At 40.0% G+C, this 20,247-nt stretch overlaps 1 protein-coding gene across 1 annotated transcript in view; it reads right to left on the bottom strand.

Annotated features, from left to right (window-relative positions):
• FRMPD4 (FERM and PDZ domain containing 4) overlaps positions 1-20,247 on the bottom strand; it is a 793,238-nt gene that overhangs the window by 178,197 nt on the left and 594,794 nt on the right. The window contains exon 2 of the mRNA XM_080831215.1: positions 15,979-16,095. Within this exon, the coding sequence (XP_080687341.1) occupies positions 15,979-16,095 (117 nt within the window). The remainder of the gene's footprint in view (positions 1-15,978; positions 16,096-20,247) is intronic.

The following is a 20,247-nucleotide window of genomic DNA, read 5'->3' as shown; positions in this document are numbered from 1 at the left end:
TAATATTATATGTGCCAACTCATGAACCTATGTTATCTTTGCATTTATTTGTGTCTTCCTTAATTTCTTTCAGCAATGTTTTGTAGATTATAGTATACATGGCTTTCACCTACTTGGTTAGGTTCATTCTAAAAATATTTTTTTGATGCAGTCGTAAACAGAATTATTTTTTTAACCTCCTTATGCAATTGTTCATTAAAAGGATATAAAAACATAACAGATTGTTCTATGTGGATTTTATATCATGCAACTTTAATGAGTATATTTACTAGTCCAAGCTTTATTACTATTTTTTCTTCTTTTACTTTTCTTTTTTTCTGTGTGGTATTTTCTCAATATCACATAATCTGAACAGAGATAATTTTATTTTATTTTTTTCCAACTGGGAAGTCTTGTATTTCTTTCTCTTGGCCAATTACTCTGGCTGGGATTTCCAACATGACAATGATTAGAAGCACTGAGAGCAGACATGCTTTCTTGTTCCTGATAATAGAGGAAAACCTTTAAGGCTCTAACCACTGAGAGTGATGTTACATGTGGCCTTTATTATGTTGAAGTCATATAGTTTTATTCAAAGCTTATTGAGTGTTTCTGTCATCAAAGGGTGTTGAATACTGTCATATGCTTTTTCCTCAATCAATTGACATGATCATGTTGATTTTCCCATCATTCTCCGAATGTGGTGTATTATACATTACTTGAATTCCATATGTTGAAGCATCCTTACATTCTAGGAAAAAATATCACTAGTTCATTATATATAAAGATATTAAGAGGCTGTTGAATTTACGATGCTAGTATTCTGTTGGAGGATTTGGGGATCAATACTCATCAAGGGTATTTGTATTTTTCATCTGTTTGTCTGGATTTTGTATCAGGTTAATGTCACCCTCACATAAAGAGATTGTAAGTGCCACCTCATATTCAATCATTTGAAAGAGTTTAGGAGGATCGATATTACTTCTTCAAGTGTTTAGTATCACTCTCCAATGAAGTCAACCAGTCCTTGACTTTTTGTTAAAAGGTTTCTGAATACTGATCCAATCTCCTTATTAGCAACTATCCTGTTCAAATTATTTTATTACTTCATGATTCGGTATTAGTAAGGCTGTGTGTTTCTAAGAATTTACCGTTTCCTCTGTTATTCAATTTGTTGGCATACATTTGTTTAACGTATAATCTAATATTCTTTTCAATTTCTGTGACCCTGATTCTAATGAAATCTCTTTCATTTCTGAGTTTAGATAGTGAAGGCTTCTCTCCTTTTCCTTTTCTTTTTTAAAGATTTTATTCATCTACTTGACAGAGAGAGACAGAGAGGGAACACAAACAGGGGGAGTGGGAAAGGAGAAACAGGCTTCCCACTGAGCAGGGAGGTCGATCTCCTATGACCCCAGGTGAAGGCAGACGCTTAACAACTAAGCCACCCAGGTGCCCCTTCTGTCCTTTTTCTTCAACAAGATAATAGCTTGCCAATGATTTTGATCTTTTCAAAAAACCACAGCTTTGGTTTTATTGAATTTTGTCTCTTGCTTTACAATTTTCCATTTCATTAATTTGAGCACTCATCTTTATTATTGCACTTATCTTTATTATTTCCTTCCTTTGGCTAGCTTTAGGATTAATTTGTTCACATTTTTCTAGCTTGAGGTATAAACGTAGCTTGTAGATTCCAGAAGGTTTTCTTTTGTACATTTTGAAGCTACAAACTTCCCTCTTAGGTCTGATTTCAATGCATCTCCCAAATTTTAATATGTTGAGATTTCATATTCATTTCTCACAAGATAGTTTATAATTTCCCTTGATACATTTTCTTTGACCAATTTGTAGGTGAAGTGCATCTTTAAATTTTTACATATTCATTAGTCTCCCGCTTTTCCTTCTTCTGTTGACTTCTAGTTCCATTGCAATTTACTCCAGAGATTTTGAATAATTTCACACTTTCAAATTTGCCGAGACTTCTCTTAGGGCCTAACGTGTATCTATCTTGGATGATGTTGGAAAGTTTCCTTGAGAAGAATGTATATTGTGCTGTTATCTGGTACAGTATTCTGTATGTGACTTCTAGGTGCAATTAATCTATTTCCTGATTTATCTTCTTTCTCTTTTATCCACAGTTGAAGTGGGCTATTGGAAGTCTCTGACTATCACTGTGTTGCTATATCTTTCTTGAAATCTGTCAATATTTGCTTTATATATTTAGGAGTTTAGTATGTTTGTTGTATGAATATTTATAATGATTACGTCTTCTTGGTGAATTGTCATTATATCATAATAGAACATCTTCCTTTGTCTCTCGGAATAGTTTTTGACTGAAGAACGATTTTGGGAGTGCCCCGGTGGCTCACTCAGTTAAGCATCTGCCTTGGGCTCAGGTCATGATCCCAGGGTCCTGGGATTGAGCCCCACATTGGGCTCCCTGCTCAGTGGGGAGCCTGCTTCTCCCTCTGCCCCTCCCCTTGCTCATGCTCTCTCTCCCTCAAATAAATTTTTTTAAAATCTAAAATAAATAAATAAATAAAAAATAAATAAATGAAACAATAAATAAAATTGATTTTTGTCTGATATTAGCATAGCCACTCCTTGGCTCTTTTGGGTACCATTTAAATGTAATTTCCCCCATACTTTCACATTGATTGTTGTGAAATCAAAAGTGAGTTTCTTATACATAGTATATAGTCTGAGTCTGTGTTTCTATAATACCTTCTTACTCTGTGTTTTGATTGGGGAGTTTAATCTATTTGTACTTCAAGTAATTACTGATACAGCAGGACATACTCTTGCTACTTAAATTGTATCTTTATGTCCAACCCTCGCTCTATCACCACCTTCCTTTGTGTTTCATTGATTTTTTTTGTACTGACATACTTTCATTCCCTTCTCATTCCATTTTTCTTCTCTTTTATAGATAATTTCTTTGTGACTATCATTACAATTACATAAAACAGTATAATATTATACTATTCTATGTCAAACAGATTAAAAACTTAATTTCAATTGCATACCAAAACCACTCAAAGAGTTCTACCCTCCCCGGCACATTATGTTACTGATGTCACAAATTGCATCTTTAAATATCATATACTCATTTTCATGATTTACATTATTTTTCAATGTTTTTATCATTTAAATTCTATATAGGAATTAAAACTGAATTGATACATGGAGATTCTATTAAGAGAAGAGGCTATTTTTGTCAATATACTTAGTTTTATCAGAGAACTTTATAATTTCATTTGATTTTGCATTAAGGTATAACATCCTTTCCTCTCATCTTAAAGTTAGACTCCTTTGACCATTTCTTAAAGAACTTCCATTAGCATGTCTTAATTTCTTCATTTATGAAGGACAGTTTTCCTGGATATATTATTCTTGGTTGAAAATTGTTTTTTATTTCAGCAGTTTGAATATATCGTCTCACTCATTGTAGTCTGCAATGTTTTTACAGAGAAATCCACTCATAACCTTATATAAACTCCCTTGTATGTGATGGGTTGTTTTTCTCTTCCTGTCAAAGATTTTCCCTTTGCTTCAACTTTCACAGTTTGATTATCATCTGACTGATCGGGTGTCTTTTTGGATTTATCCTGAATTATGCTATTTGAGTTTAGTTTCTTCAATTACTGTGTATATTTCTTTCCTCAAATTTGGAAAGTTTCCACTGCTACTTGTTCAAATAATGTTTATGCCCAGTTCTGACCGTCTTCTCTCTTTGGCCTTCCCTAAACGGTTACAATGTTGATTCGTGTCTCTAAGGCTCTCTTTATTTTTCTTCTTACTACTTTTCTTTTTGCTCCTTTGACTTCACCATTTCAAATGACCTGTCTTCAATTTCACGTGTTTTTTTTTTTTCTTTTTTCTACCTTATCGACTCTGCTGTAAACTCCTCTAGTGTACCTTTCATTTCAACACCAGCACTTCCACTTGGGGTGTTTTATAATTTACATCTCCTTCTTGAAATTCTCATTTTGTTCATGCATTGTTTTCCTTATTTTGTTTAGTTTCTAACTCTGTTCTCATTTAGCTCAATGAGCTTTTTCATGACTGGTCTCTTGACATGTGAAACAAAGCTATGCACACGGATGTGTATCACATTAGAGTCCACTTCAAGCATTTAATTTTGTTACTTTGCTTGGCCCATGTTTCCTTGTTTCTTACTATGCCACAATTTTTTGCTGTTGTTGAGACTTGGGCATTGGAGGGGAAAAAAAAATCTCTTCCAGCCTTTCTATGCTGGTGTTATTAGAGAAATACTTCACTGATCAGCCCAGATAGAGATCCTAGGACGTTTCAAACATTTTCTGAGGATTTTTCTTTTCCATATTTGTGTGTACGATTTTAGTAATTTAAAATTCAATGGGCCGCTTATTCCTCCTTCTTCTCAGAACCCCATGGTCTCTTCTTCCTCCTGACACCAGCCATTGGAACTATAGTTCTAATAAGATACCATAGCAATAGCATCTGGTGTCAGCAGCTTCCAAATAATACTTTCAGTCTGATCAGCACTCCGTGACAAGTAAGACAGATTACAGTCCCTGAGGGAGACCCCAAACTAGCTAGAACACTGGGTGCATGATATATGCTCAATTGTTTGTGTCCTGAACATGAATCTTTGGCGTAGGAGGTTATCTTCCTAGTCGCACCATGGTAGGTCACATAGGGGTAGGAACATGGCCAAGGATGTAAGAACACAAGAATTTAACAAACCCAGTTGCTGGAATTCTTTCTTTGTCTTACATTGGGGAGGGTACTATTACTTATTAATTGGTCTCTAGAACTCTCACAAAGGTATTTTGCTCCACACAGAAACACAGTGTCTACGTGGCACAGTGAAGTTCTAAAGCTTCTTGGACTGTTATCTTGCTGTTATCCTGCCACTTTGAGTATTTCTTACATCCAAACTATTTTAGAACACTTGTACAGTTATAGAAAACTACATAGTTCCCATTCATCTGGCATTCAGTTTTGACTAATGTTAACATCTTACATTAGCATGATAAATTTGTCACAACCAGTGAACCAATACTGATACGTTATTAGTAATTAAAGTTCATATTTCATTCAGGTTCCCTTAGGTTCTACACCTAATATCATTGATCTGTTTTAGAATGCCATCCAGGAGATTATATCACATTTAGTGCTCCTACCTTCTTGGGCTCCTCTAGATTATGAGTGTCTTACCACTACATTTGAGTGATATAAACCAAAAAATTCGGTTCATAGTCAAAGCCAAATTTGTTAAGAATTTTCTGTTGCTTGGAACTCACTAGATTACCAAAAGATACTATTTTCTAGTTCAAACACACTATTTTATAATGATAAGTGTGAGGCCAGGCCCACAGTATCCAAATGATTACCCACCATTACATAACTAGTACTGAGAAGAACTAGGATCTTAGCCCAAGAATTTTTAGTTTTTACCACCCAATTTCTGCCCTTTACAGTGTAATTACATTACCCCAGAAATTCACCTTCATTACATCCTGAATTTTGAACAGCCAATAGACAAGCATAATAAGATATGAATTAGTGACAAGGACGTGATGATTTTTCAAGTTCTCAAGGTTTTATTAGGAAATATATGCTTTATCAATGTGCTCAAATTCTGTTAGTGAAATTCCTAAAGCAGAAAGTTCACAGGCGATCATGATTATCGATCATCATTTTTTCTAGCAATTTACTGAATATATTGATTCAGAAATAGTTCTACTCACGTAACCATTACTTCATCCATCCATCTACTCATATGTACATACACCTAAAGATTTTTATAACAAAGATTTATTAACCATCTACTATTGCCCAGAAAATATTCCGGGCAGTGATAACCAACACTGATTAATCTCCTGGAGAGGAACAGTCATGAGTTTCCTGGAATTTTTTGGACTGAAAGTAAATGGTAGCAATACAATGAAATTAATAAATCCATTTAACTTTTTGTAAGATCTAAGTAGAAATGTAGGCTTAATAATGTGGGAAACTGAATTTTAATCACTGAACTAAAGAATAAGAACTAGCTGAGGAGAAAAGAGAAGGAGTGAGTTTGGAGAAAAAGAAGGGGGCGGTATCACAGAAGCCAGGAGAATAACTTAGAACAGAACATCACCAGAAATGAATTGGGGACTTTTGTTTGGGAGCTTTATAAAATTCCCCCATAAAATGAGTAGTATTACTTCAAAACACTATGGACAATTAACTTTTTCAAAGTACAATGGGGCTGTTTCTCTGTAGACCACTGGTGACAACAAGTTGCTATGTAATTTTCACATCCCTAATAATTATTTGCACTTGCATTTGGCACTCCATTGTGACTGGGTTTTATGTTGCTATTGTTGCTCCCCCTTCAACCCCTCCCACAAAGGTGCTGGATGTTGGTGGGAGCAGCTGCATGCCCCGCGATCAGCAGATTCCTCTCCCTCAGTCCCTATCACAAGGGAGGGGGGAGTCATGATATTCTCACAGTGAAGGTTTTACTTCTCCGTTGACTTTCGATGATGTTAACCTGACAACACTCTTTAGAGGTAGTTACATCCCATAGGACAAAGGTGGCCCGCAGTTTCTTTTTGTAAATAAAGTTTTATTGGAATACCACCGCAACCATTTATTTGCATATTTCCTATAGCTGCATTCACACTACAGTGGCAGAGTTGCCATGATCATTGTCGATCGCTTTGAGTTGTGACCAAGACTGTATTACTTCCAAAGCCTAGAATATTTACTATGTGGCCTCTTACAGAAAAAAGTTTGCTGACTTGGCCTACCGAAAAAAAGGCTAAGAGTGGAGGAAGAAAATTATGTACCTTTTGATGAGAAAACCCATCCATAACAGGGCAAAGAGAAGACTTTCTGAGAGAGTTGAGAGCTAAAAGCAACCTGTCCTCTTTCCTAGGCCTTTATTGAAAATGCCACATGAAAAAAAATTATAAGAAAGAAATCAGGAGGTGAGATTGGGAGGTGAGGTGGGAAGGCTAATCAGTCTTTAGCATTTATAGCCTTCTAAGAAACAAGAGTGAATGAACAATCCCGTCATATCCTTTCTGACTTGTCTTCTTTCCCTATATTGGCCATCAACCTACCGAAAATGATGACAGAAAAGGAAAGGGCAAGATAGGACCATTTCCTTGCAATTTTACTATGGTCGACAGCAAGCCAAAAGTAGGCAGTTTTGGTAGAGCGTACTCACACCGAGAAGTAAAATAAAAACCGTTAAATTAATTTTGTGTACCATTTCAACTTTTGGGGTTGGAACGAAATACGTATAAATGTATAAGCTATGAAATACAAATTGTGCCATTTCACTGATTCTGTACAGAGGGCAAAGCTCCCATGTTTGCATATAAAGCTCACTTTGCATCATCGAAGGATCATCAGTAATATTCATGCTAATAAATTAAAACTTTTAATTTTAACTTAATGAGAATGGTGATAAAAGGCAAATAAACAATTATGAAATATTGACAGACCACAAAAGGAAGGGAAACCCTGTAGATTTTTAGTGTATTTGTCTTGCTCCTTTTTTTCTTTTTTCCTCTTTTTTATCTTGCTCCTTGAGGAAGGGGACACTTGTTTTCATTTTGCAATGGGTGCTGACAATTAAGGGGGTGGCCCCGTGCACTGACCAACACCCTTTAAGATCAACTTGTGTGCTTAGAGAGTGTCTCCGAGCCATCACAGCCTGAGCTGCTATGGCCAACCTCAAGCTCTTGGAGCTGCTGAGCGACACACTCCACGAAAACAATGGAGTGACATGCCTACTCGCGACTCAGGCTGATCCGTGTGTCCACTGGCACAAAAGAGTAGTGCCACTTCTCATCAGCTTTGCGATGCAAGAGACTCCTCTCCAGAAAGTGGCCATTGCCAACAAGGTCTTATTCAGGCTGTGAGAGGCAAGAGAGGACAAGGGCTCGGCAGGGAGCGCGGTCCCCGACCCCTGAGGGACCACAGCGAGGCACTGTATATCCAGCCCTGCTCTCCTCTGCTGCAGGGATGCAGACAATCATGAAAGGACACCTGCCACGAAGCGATACCGTGTCCTCTTAAGTTCAGTCGATTTATTTGGCAAAAACACCCACACCCGCCAGTTGGCACTTGGCACCAGCCAGAATTTCCTGCCTGTGTCCCAGCCTTAGGCGAGGACATCAAAATTGCTCTCTGCAAGGGTTGGCTCAAGCCAGAAAGAAGGGCTCCAAAGGCCACTCAAAAGGATCGAGAGGTGGTAGCAGCCTCAAGCTACTATTTCAATTACAGGCTGTGACAGAAACCTGGTCACCCAGGTGCTTCTGCTTTTCACAGTTTGGCTGTCCCTGTGATCCTGAATGGCCTTTGTGACCCACTTCGTGTACATCCCTAGAGGGTGCTGAAAAATGAAAAAAATGAAAAAAAAAAAAAGGAGAAGAAAGAACCAATCCCGATCACCACCTAACCGGCTGTCCACAGCTCTGCTTGCCATGCGTGTCCCAACTCTTTGTCACTAAGTGGCCCAAGGCAATTCAGGTAATTACCAAACCTTCAGCTCCGTTGGCTTCCTGGACAAAAAAAGCCAGGAGAGTTTGAGGGATTGATGCAAGAGAGATGGACCGGGTATGTGAACCCGCCACATTTCGAGAACAAATGCCCAAGATGGGAGCAGGCGCTGATACAGGCGAAGACTGTGTCGTACGGCCCTTTCCGCCAGATGCCAAGTTAGAGCCGGAACGACAGAGTCATTTCCAAAGCCTTACTTTGCAAAGCCGCTCCGGCAACTCTGCAGACTCACGTGCTAGCTGGGAGGAGTAATTATCAACTCAGCAGATAGGTGCTTTGTCAGATATGAAAGAAAACAAACCTGCTTCAGTGAAGGGAATAAACAGCCCCCGATGTTCAGCCAGGGAAGCTTGTGCGCTGACAGGACGTAATTACCTTTCATTGCATGTAATGATATTATCACTTTTACTTTGTTCCTCCAATTCCAAAATTATAATATACCTCCCTCGCTTAAGTGGATGCTTGGGTTCCTCAGGAACTCATTTAACTCAACGGCATTTGCTTTTGCCATGAGGCAATTATTTGTATTTGGTGAAGAATTCATTGTGTGTACTTGGAAGCAATATGTTTTATTTAAGCGTTCTTCATCACAAACACCAAAAAACGAGGCAAACCGCCTCTTTTCTAACATAATGCCGATTTCTAACTCTTTCAACAGTTAAAAAGTCACAAAATAATACAGCAACCCAGCTCAAATAAATCTCTCCTATTTCCATCCTTGGCACATCTTTCAGTTTCCACAAAGAAACTTTGGTATTTCATTCCCAGAATCAAAGGGTAACAACCTATGTAATCGCTCAGATCCATTTGTCCTTTGTTGGATGCTGGTTAATAATGTCGGATTAATGAAGTAGGAAATGGATGTCCCATTCTGAATATGAAAATAATACAGGGGATGGTGGGGGCTACCACAGTATCCAAATCCAGCTTTACAACTTTAAATTTTTAGAAAAGGAAAACATTAAAAGAACTCGTGAAACGGAACAAATGAAGGGATTCATCCACAGAATATGAGCCAGACTCTCTTCTGAAATCTTGGGGTAAAAGTAAAGGAAAAAAACACGCCAAGAATAACCCTCTTGGGGACATACTAGGTAAAGCCCAGGGGAACTACCCAGGGGCTCAAACTTAAGGATGAAGTAAGGATTTGCTGTTTCTATTTCCATGATGACAGACTCCTATCACAGTGACTTGACAATTCTGCTTGGGGTTAACAAAACGGGGAGGTGGGCCCCACAATCTGCTTGCATTTCCTCAGATGATTCTTTCCTGGAGCTACAGAAGTCAAAAATACCTTTCACACTGACTACGGGACTGATTGGCAGCTGGGAATGGCTAGACTTCTCCCACGATGGGCAATGTCCATCCTGGAGAACAGAGTGGAAGTTTCCACATCTCATTACAAATTTCCACTATTCATGTTTCGGGATTGAACTCTCTTGCATTCAGAAGATAGTGACTCGGTTTAATTGCCCACCATGGGAATTGTTGGCCGAGTAACAGAATGGTGTGTTTTGTCCAATAAGCATGCAGAGCTACTTTTTGTAGGCTTGCAGAATAAGAAGACGAAGACGAAGGAGGAGAAGGAGAAGCAGAAGAGGAGGAGGAGGAGCAGCAAGCCTTTCAAATGCAGAACTTGAAAATGAGGGCAGGTATTTTTGCAATGACCCTCCCGTCTCCTTTCCCACCTGCAATTGCTATCCCCAGACTCCAACTGGGTTGGCTCTTCATTAACAGCCATCTTGCCAACAAGTGCTCTAATATTAATTTCGACCATGTTTTAATTTTCCTTTCAATCTTCAAAAGCCAAAGTTTCAAATTCATGAAGGACATTTCTTCTTTTGTATTAACCCTCCCAACCCGCAAAGTCCAACCAGAGTGTTTTTACTGTTTAACGAAGAAATGGGATATTAGGAACACGCTGCTCCCTATTCTCTAGGACATGTGTTATATGTCTCTAAGGAAGTAAAACAGATCTTGCACAGTTGAGAATGACAGCAGGCCTATCACTTCCACTGTACTCTAAGATCATGGAAGGGAAGAAATTGTCTTACTAATCTTAGTATCTTCAGCATATACTCATGTTCGATAATGTTTGGTGGGTGTATGTTGGGTGGGCCAAGGACTGCTTTTATTTTTATTTTTAATTTTTTTAAGATTTTATTTATTTATTTGACAGAGAGGGATCACAAGTAGGCAGAGAGGCAGCCAGAGAGAGAGAGGAAAGCAGGCTCCCTGCTGAGCAGAGAGCCCGATGCAGGGCTTGATCCCAGGACCCTGAGATCATGACCTGAGCTGAAGGCAGAGGCTTAACCCACTGAGCCACCCAGGTGCCCCCAAGGAGTGCTTTTAAAGGAAGCACATGACCAGACCACCCGGCAGATGGGCCATTTCTAAAGATGCTGAATGGGGAGGGTAAGCCAGGGAAAGGTGGTGGTGAGTGGGTAGGGCTGCGTGATCGCGGGGGTGGTGATTAAGGCTATGGAATATGGGGGCATAGCATGCAGTAGACTCCATTACAAAGCCAAAACAACTGAGGCTTTATATTCTGATGATGAGGAAGAAATGCTAGTCTGACGATACAGACGATGTGGCAATGCCCAGTCCTGGGGAGCCTCGCCTTCTCCCCAGAAAGTAGATTCCTCAATGTAGCTCACTATCTCCCCAGTCAGTTGTCAAGGTTTAATGAAATCTTTGGTCTCGCAAGAATTTTCTGAACTTGCTTTATCTAAATCAGATCACATTAAGAGCCAAAAGAGTTGCTGTCCATAATTATGTCAGAACGATACTCATAAACCAGGACACTCCTGGGCAGACAGGGTTACACGCCTCTATCTGCACTTCTCTATATGCACACATATGATCTATATCTATATGCTATATCCATTTATAACTATATCCACAACTGCACGTGTATCCGAATCAAGAGCTCTGTTGATACCTACATGTCTATCTACAACTGTATCTCAGCTTTATGCATCTCCATTCACAACCACACGGACATCTGTTATTTATGGATGCTGTTCTTAGAGCAAACATCGCAGAGGGCATCAAACTCGCTATAGTTCTTACTTTCTCTTTCCTTCCATTTCTCCCTTTCTCACCCCTTTCTTAAAAGGACACTTTCCTGAGAGTCATTCCTTCAGTACCAGCTTCTCTCTTCGCGCCCAACTCTCTCGCTTCCCCTGCTTACATGGTAATAACAGGAAACTGACAAACTCCTCCTTGACATCTCCCATGTTTCATAAACAATATTCACTGTTGCTCAAACACATGCATTTCCTGTTTTTCTGACAATAGTAACAAAAGCTGTCCTTTTCTAATGCAGAGTTGGGTGTATTTGACCAGGTACATGTATAGACATTTGGAAAACCATTTGATGAATCTGAGTCTCACTTTTTTCATCCAGAAATGGGATCAATATTTCATCAATTAAATAAGGGAAAAGGCTATGGGGCAGCTGCCAGTCCTGGGGAGGAGAACCTGAAACTATTTCTTGGCTTTACCCAAGATCCAGGGTAGGCACTGAATGTGTGTGTTCCTCTAAAAACCATTTGTTCAAACCCTAATCCCCAGAATGATGGTATTTGGAGGTGGGGATATTGGGGGGAGGGTGGTAATTAGGCCACGAGGGTAGCGCCCACATGATAAAATTAGGGAACTTCTAAGAAGAGACCTACAGATATGATCCCTCTCTGTGTGTGTCATGTCAACCACCTCAAGCCAAGAAGAGGGCCCTCACGAAGAATCCAGGCTTGCTAGCACACTGATCGTTGATTTCTCAGACTCTACTCTACTCTATTGAGAAATAAAGTTCTGTATTTCAGCCACCCACTCTTTCAGAGTTTATTATAAACCCCCAAAAGACTACGACAACCAGCCATCAGGATTTTTTACAGTTCCTGACCCTATTTCAAAGTGTAGCAAACACTGATAACCAATAGTCTACTGTCTATATAATGTTATATAAGTGTTCATTAATATGTGTGTAATGGCATTAATTTTTTTAATCCTATGCATTACCAGCTTTTTAATAAAATTTAAGGTATTGATTCCACTCTAAATAATTGGGGATGGGAAAAGGAACACGAAATTTGAACACATTTAACTACCGTGGGCTGTGTTCTGAAGGACTCATCAAGATAGAATTAGCTCATTATTGAGCTAGACGACTCTAACTTTGAACATGGGAAGCCTGGACCTTCCCATAGCTTCATTAATAACTTGAAAGTAGTTGTACCACCATCAAAACCAATTGTATGATTTGGGATATCATTTGGATCCTATGACAAGATAAAAAAAAGGAGATATCTAACATCTTTCAAAGAGAATATGTAAAAGAGTAAGAAATTAAATGCAAAGGTGCTAATTACTAGCCACAGCTTAATTTTCAAATTGTTCTTTTAACGTACAAAACTAATGAGCAGAGATATACTCCACACTGCAAACCAGAGGTCGACAGAAACTTGAGTAATTAGAGTATTGCTCTGTAATGGAGAGAACTCAGTAGATAAGGAAAACCCCCCACCGGAATGATTCTCATTTATAAAACCCACTAGTGATAAAGAACAAACACCTTTAAAATCAGGTACTTGTTCTTCACATCTGAAAACAATGAGTCTGAGAGAGCTACGGAAACTTAACTTTTCCAGTAAAAAAATCCTACAGATTCGTTGGCTCCATAGGTTAAGAGGCCAACTCTTGATTTCTGCTCACGTCATGATCTTGGGGTTCTGAGATCGAGTCTGGTGTTGGGCTCTGGGCTCAGCAGGGAGTCTGCTTGAGATCCTCTCCCTCTCCCAGCTTGGGTGCATGAGCACGTGCACCCAAGAAATACAGTGCATGCTCTGTATTTCTCTCTCAAATAAATAAATAAAATCTTAAGAAAAAACCATCTTACAGATTGGGAAATGTGACACTGGTGACATTGGTTTTTAATGTGGCTATTTAGTGATCAGTGCAGATTTCTCTATGAAGTTGCTGATTTACTCTTAACAGGTTTTAACAGCTGGCAATAGGCCAGGGTAAATGTTCCATTCACACGTGGGCTTGCCCTTAAAAATGTCAAGGACACAAAGCGAAATGCACGTGGCTCAAGTTAGCTGGGATTCTACAACCAACAGGCCCTGGTTTGTGTTTCCATCTAATCAACTGGTTTGGAAAGCACAGGAGCCCAAATCCAACGAGGAAAGAGAAAAATCCATTTTCCTTGGAAAAGTCTAAGATATACCTCCATAAATTTATAATCTGAATCTTTTAGAAAGTACATTTCTTTGGCAGAAATTCTTATTGTTTTGAGTCAAAGCATCTAGGCAAGCTCAACTGAGCCAATTACATGAATTCATAACGATGTTACAAAATAGATAGCACAATGTAATCTGACAAAATATCATCTTTTCAGCAATATAAAGCAGTGGGTAAACTATGAAATGAACAACTCAGAGTCTAGGGTATAAGCAGAATTGTTGGTCTTTCTTCCAGTCTTTGTGCTTTCTGGGAGATTCTACTCCCATGGCCAATTCCAGTGCAGTTCCTACTGTAGGGCACCCTCAAGAAAGCCTTGAAGAGCCAGAGGACCACTACCCACAGGCTCCCTGTAGTGGGTCAGGGTCACAGGCAACTTGAAACTTCCCAGAAGGCCAGGCCCTCAAGAATGAATTGTACTCTGAAGAGAGCTGCTCTCCCCTTTGTAGGAAATTCAAGAAAGAGGGGAGACTTGGGCCGCAAAGACTGGAAATCTGACCATAACGTTCATATGTTTCTTGCATAGGTAGCCTCCCATAATCACCTGGAGGTGCTGGGCTGTGCAAAGATCAAATCCCCAAAAACAATCATAAGAAAGATTTTTTATCTTTATAAACATGATCCCCCACCTCACTGTGACCCTGTCTGCTTATCAGTCCACAGTCAGATTGACAAGAGCAAAGAAATGCTGCCTGTAGTCTGAAAAATGCTTCTGTTGGCATCCAGTCTCAACTCAATTTTTTCGGTTAGGATCAAACATGCTTACTGATCTAAAATGTATTTTATTTTATTTTTTAATATTTTATTTATTTATTTGAGAGAGAGAGAGAGAGCACAAGCAGGGGGAGAAGCAGAGGGAGAGGAAGAAGCAGGATCTCTGCTGAGCAGGGAGCCCGACGTGGGGATGGGTCCCAGGACCCTGGCATCATGACCTGAACCAAAGACAGACGTTTAACCAACTGAGCTACCCAGGTGCCCCTAAAATTTATTTTAAATATTCTCATACTTAAGACTGCTGCACATAGCTTGTAAAAGAAAGCAGGGTGGGCCCTTGTTTTTTGGTAAGTGCAATAGGGAAACTTATCTGATACAATTGCAAAAAAACAGAGAACCACGGCTACTGATTCCTCCAAAACTCTTTGGTGGTTCCCTCCAAAAGGTAAACATAGAATTATCTTATGATCCAGTGAGTACAATGGTGGGTTTTATCCACAAGAATTGCAAGCAGGGACCCATACAGATACTTATGAAGCACTAGCCACAGCAGCGTTATTCCTAAGATCCAAAAAGTGCAGACAACCCACATTTCCAACGACAGAAGAATGGTTAAACAAACAAGGTTATCCATAAAATGGATTATGTACAACGGAAATTATTCAGCCCTGAAAAGGAACGATATTGTTATATATTCCATGTCATGGAAGAATCATTGAGGACATTACACTAAGTGAAACGAGCTATACACAGAAAAACGAATACCTTATGATTTCACTTATACGAGATATCTACAATAGGCAGATTCATAGAGAAAGAAAGTAAAATAGAGCTTAGCAGAGGGAGGAGGGGGAATGGGAAGTTATTTTTTAATGAGCACAGAGTTTCTGTTGGGCATGATGATGATAAAGTTCTAGAAATGGACAGTGGCTAATGGTTGTACAATGTTCTGAAGGTACTTAAATGTCACAGAACTGTACACCCCAGAATGTTAAAATTTTAAAAAAAATTAACTTTATGCTAATATACATTTTAACACATTAAAAAAAAAGCAAAAAAAAAAAAAGTCCAAAATCTTAGGCAGTGTCAGCGAGAGGAACACATATAATTCTGTTAGCTCGTGTTTTTCATTACAAATTACCCAGTAACATTTCTATCTTGACCAATTCTACAAAGCAATGGAAATTGTTAAACTTTAGTTCTAGCCTCAGACAGTGGGCACAACTGGCCTTGGATATACTAAAGAACACTTTTCGCTCTTTCCCAGAATGACCTTACTGTCCTGAGAATTATCAGCCTAACATGGCAGATGACCAACTATGAAGCAACTGCATGTCACAAGACATAGAAGACAGAGAAGATTAAGCAGCTTGACTGATGGCCTCCAAATGTCTATGAGTCCCAAATGGAGGCATGCTAATTCTGAGTCAAGGCTGGAAGTAGAGACAAAGAACAGGTAGAAGATTACACACAGTTCAAGCCATCAGTTCTACCTACTTGATGAAGCAGTCTCGGCCATCCCGGTTCGCGGTCATCTCCCATCCATAGGGTGGCACCTGGTTCAAGCCCCAGGTGCCCGAGGGAGGCGGCCAGCCAGAAGACTTCGTCCTGTGGCTGGGAAAAAAAAAAAAAAAGAGAGAGAGAGAGAGAAAAAAGCATCATTACACCTGACTCCTAAACATTTCTTCTGAGACAAACACCAGAAGGAGCATGGGATTTGCTCCTCTCAACTGTGGGCTACATGCTCAGCTGATTAAATGAATAAATACAATGAATGATTTTACAGTAGGTGCCATGCTCATTAGTTCTCCTTACGCTATCTTCCTTTCTCCCTCACAGACACCCTGTGAGGTAAGTACATATATTCCTTTACACATATTCCATTTTACAGATGAGAAAACAACGAATGGCTCAGAAAGATTAAGTAACATTGTTCAGGACACGTTATCCATTTTAAACAAAATTTTTGCACAAATTTTGCAATGGCATCATTGCACTACGCTTCCTGACTCCAGACATCAGGAAGTGTGGCAGATAGATATGGCATGCCATATCAACACATACATGTAAACATTGTTTTTATAGATAAGAAGCAAATAATTGGAAGCTACAATTTCCTGGCCTCCCCTGACCCAAGCATAAAATTTCCACTTATAGTAGCCACATTCCTGTCAAAGTGAGCTATAAACCAGAGACAAACTCTCCATTTAAGTTGCAGAGAAAATCTACACATTTGCTTTTACACTTTCAATTCAAACCCTGAATCTCAGTCATCAGCAAAAGGGAAGGGTAGGCTACGGAGAACTTTCTAGAAGCCGGCCCTCCCAAGAGCAAGAGGAGAGGTGAAGTAATTGCAGGTGACAAGCAACTGGGACAGGCAGGGCGGCACAGTCACTATCTCCAACCAGAGGCCAAAGCCCAGGTTCTGGAGCATGGCTAAGTCCTGGCCACTCCCCTCCACCAAGGACCTCCAGAACTTCCACCGTCTGCTCAACAACACTGAAAATTGCTTCAGAGCAAAATCACAAGAGGAAACACCAAGTGCCGTTTTTGGATCACCCAACATTCTTCATTGTTTGGTCTACCCACACCACGTGAATTTCTGGATGGCCTTGGAGATCTTCCAGGCACTTGCAGATTGCAAACTGGGGTCCAAACGACGTGGCGGGGGTTGGGGAAGCAGGGCTCGCATTTCTGGGGCCTCGTGCTCAGCATCTGAGTAGAGCACCAGGGAGCCTCTGACAGGGCCCCAGGGACCACATGCACAAGGTGTACAACTCTGTGTGGGCAGCCGTCCAAAGCCAGCAGCACCCCCACGCACCAAGCATCCAAGGACAGGGTGTCACCGTTTCTGAAAGGAGGCACCTCTGAATCCCCCAGAACACAGGGCAACTCACCCCCACCTCACAGCCAACGCACACATCTGATCAGAACCCAACCCTTCCCGGGAGGTGAAACAAGCCCATTTCCGGTACAACTTCTAGACGGGAAGGATCTCGCAACATTTAAATCACCTCTGCTGCTGTTTTTTAAACTTCCTTGCAGGTTTCCCACATCCTTCATGAAGTGTGGTGAGCAAAGGTCACATATCTAAAGCAGGGCTGGCAGATGTAAAATCCCACCACGGGATCCTTTCTTGCCCCTAGACTATTAAAATAAAAGACAAGGGCAACAGTTTCTGTTCCTCTTCTTCACACGAAAGTCAGCAGGGAAGTTTCCTCTAGAGGCTTTATAAGAATGGACTGCTTCCCTACAGTTGGAGAACCCACGAATTTGCCATCCCGTGGAAAAATAAATAAATAAACACCAATTTCTCCCAAGTAGCAGAGAATACATGTGGAGAGCTTTCTAAGCCTGGACCAAGAACACAAGCCCTTAGGCAGGTAAACAGAGCATATCCTGCTATTAAAAAGTGTTCCAAAAGCAATAGTACGGTAAGAAGTAACACAAGGAATACTCGAGCAAAAGACTATTTATGTAGAGAATGCAACTATTTACACTAGATGACTAAATGAGGGCCTGCATTAGAATGTTAATCATTACCAGAGAGGGCTACCTTACTGAAAACAGACTCTCTCTTCTTTTCAGTCTTCCTCTCTTTCATCGACCACAGCCACCAATGTCTAATTCACTAAAAGAAAGACACAGGCTTCCTAATGTAACTGTGATGTAAAATACGGTATCAGTAGGCCTGAATTTTGTTATAAAGTACATTCTGTCCTGTGCAGTATGTTCTGAAAGCAAAAAACAGCACTTCATAACGATGTTTTCCAATAAAGACTTTTGTCAGGAAACACCCAATGAAGTGCAAATACTAGACACATTTACAAATGCTAATTTAATACTTCCATTCAAGGACATTGTTTGATATAAAAAACCGAATAATTAAAATCAGATCTGTCTATATGTCTGTTAATGTGTTGTCATAATACATGTGGGTTGGAAAGGAATTAGTGCAATTTAGCAAATTAAAATGCTCAAAGAACAAAAAAATAACACCCTACATATCTAAACCTAAGAGTCTTAAAACTCAAGGACAAGGGTCATCATTATGGAAGGATTTGGTTCCTGCATCCATGAGTGGGATTGCTGGACGTCCACCCAACAATGTGTAGCCGTATAAGCTGATTGTTTGGTCTCCCTTTACTAGGCGCCTCCGTTCCTGGCTCCACCCTCCGTGTCTTCACCAAACCCTCCAAACTGGCCCATCTCAGAACTACTGGGAGACACAGTCTTTTCCACCAGGAATGCAAGAGTTAGCATCTTACAGAGCATAGATGGGGCCAGTGCTTATAAAAGTAGAGATCACTTACTGATGCGTACCAGAGGCCTCTCTGATTCAGATATTCTACCTATGCTGACAGAGTTCTGTGCACAACTCCTCATGTTTGGAAAAAATACTGACTCTGGGTCCCAGTGTGAGATGAGCACCCTTTATTTCCCCCAATCTCCCAAAGTGTCCATTCAGAGTTCCTAGGCAGTCTTCCCAAGCACTGACACTTTGGTATTTCTCCTCTTTGAAGGAGGTCCTACTTTTCTTTCTTTCTTTTTTTTTTTTTAAGATTTATTTGTTTATTTGACAGACAGAGATCACAAGTAGGCAGAGAGGTAGGCAGAGAGAGGGGGAAGCAGGCTCCCCGCTGAGCAGAGAGCCCAATGCGGGGCTCGAACCCAGGACCCTGAGATCATGACCTGAGCCGAAGGCAGAGGCTTTAACCCACTGAGCCACCCAGGCGCCCCAGGTCTTTTCTTGTCCAAGTTCCTATTAGCCTCTGAGTTGCTCTGACCACTTCCATGGAGAACAAAGACTATTCCGGAAGTAGGAACCTGCAGTGCTGCTCAGGAGCCAGCAGGACTGAGGATGGTAAGCAGGCTGGCCCCGCTGAGATCATTTCTAGAATGTTCTCCAGCCTAGGGTTGCCAGATTTGCCAACTGTAAATATAGGACATCAAGTTCAATGTGAATTTCGTATAAACAACAATTTTTTTTTTTTTGCATCAGAAGATCTCACATAATATTTGGGCGTTACATATACTAAAAAATGCATTCATCATTTATATGAAATTCAAATTTGACAAGACATCCTGTGTTTTATTTGCAAACTCAACATTAGCACCTTAAATAATTGAATACTCAGATTCTCTTCCACAATCAAAAAAGGCAGCTTTTCTACCGAACTAAAATATCATAGCCCAGAATTCTTAAGACTTACTCTTACCTAATCGTGGGACCAAATACTGCTCTCACAGAGTCTATGATGTGATAAGAAGCACCCTCATCTTCCGGACTAGCTTCAAACCAAAGTATACCCTCCTAACATGTCTGTGGGAATAACAGGGGGATTACAAGCAGTCATGAGCTAGGCGTTGATCTATTTCTCAAATTTAGCTTGCAAGAATCACCTCACATTGTTTGATAACTATAAAGATAGCTAGACCCGAGAAATTATGATTTAGCAGGTCTGGGTTAGAACTAGGAATCTATGAGTGAGAGAATGAGGGTGTGTGTGCTGAAACCAGCAATTCACATAAATCTCTTTGAACAGGATTGCTAGATTTACCAGTACAAATGAAACAAAAGAAAACAAGAATGCCCATGTCAACTGAATTTCCAATACACGGTGAATAATTTTTAGTGTAAGGATGACCCATGCAATATTGGGAAATACTGATTTTAAAAAACCATCCAGATTCAACCAGACATCCTGTATTTTGTACAGGAGCCATGGGGTTTGGAGAACACCAGTCCATGTTCTTGCGGCAACC

The sequence above is a fragment of the Martes martes genome, assembly GCF_963455335.1.
Source record: "Martes martes genome assembly, chromosome: X".
Lineage (NCBI taxonomy): Eukaryota > Metazoa > Chordata > Mammalia > Carnivora > Mustelidae > Martes > Martes martes.
This window is presented reverse-complemented; position numbering and strand designations above follow the sequence as displayed.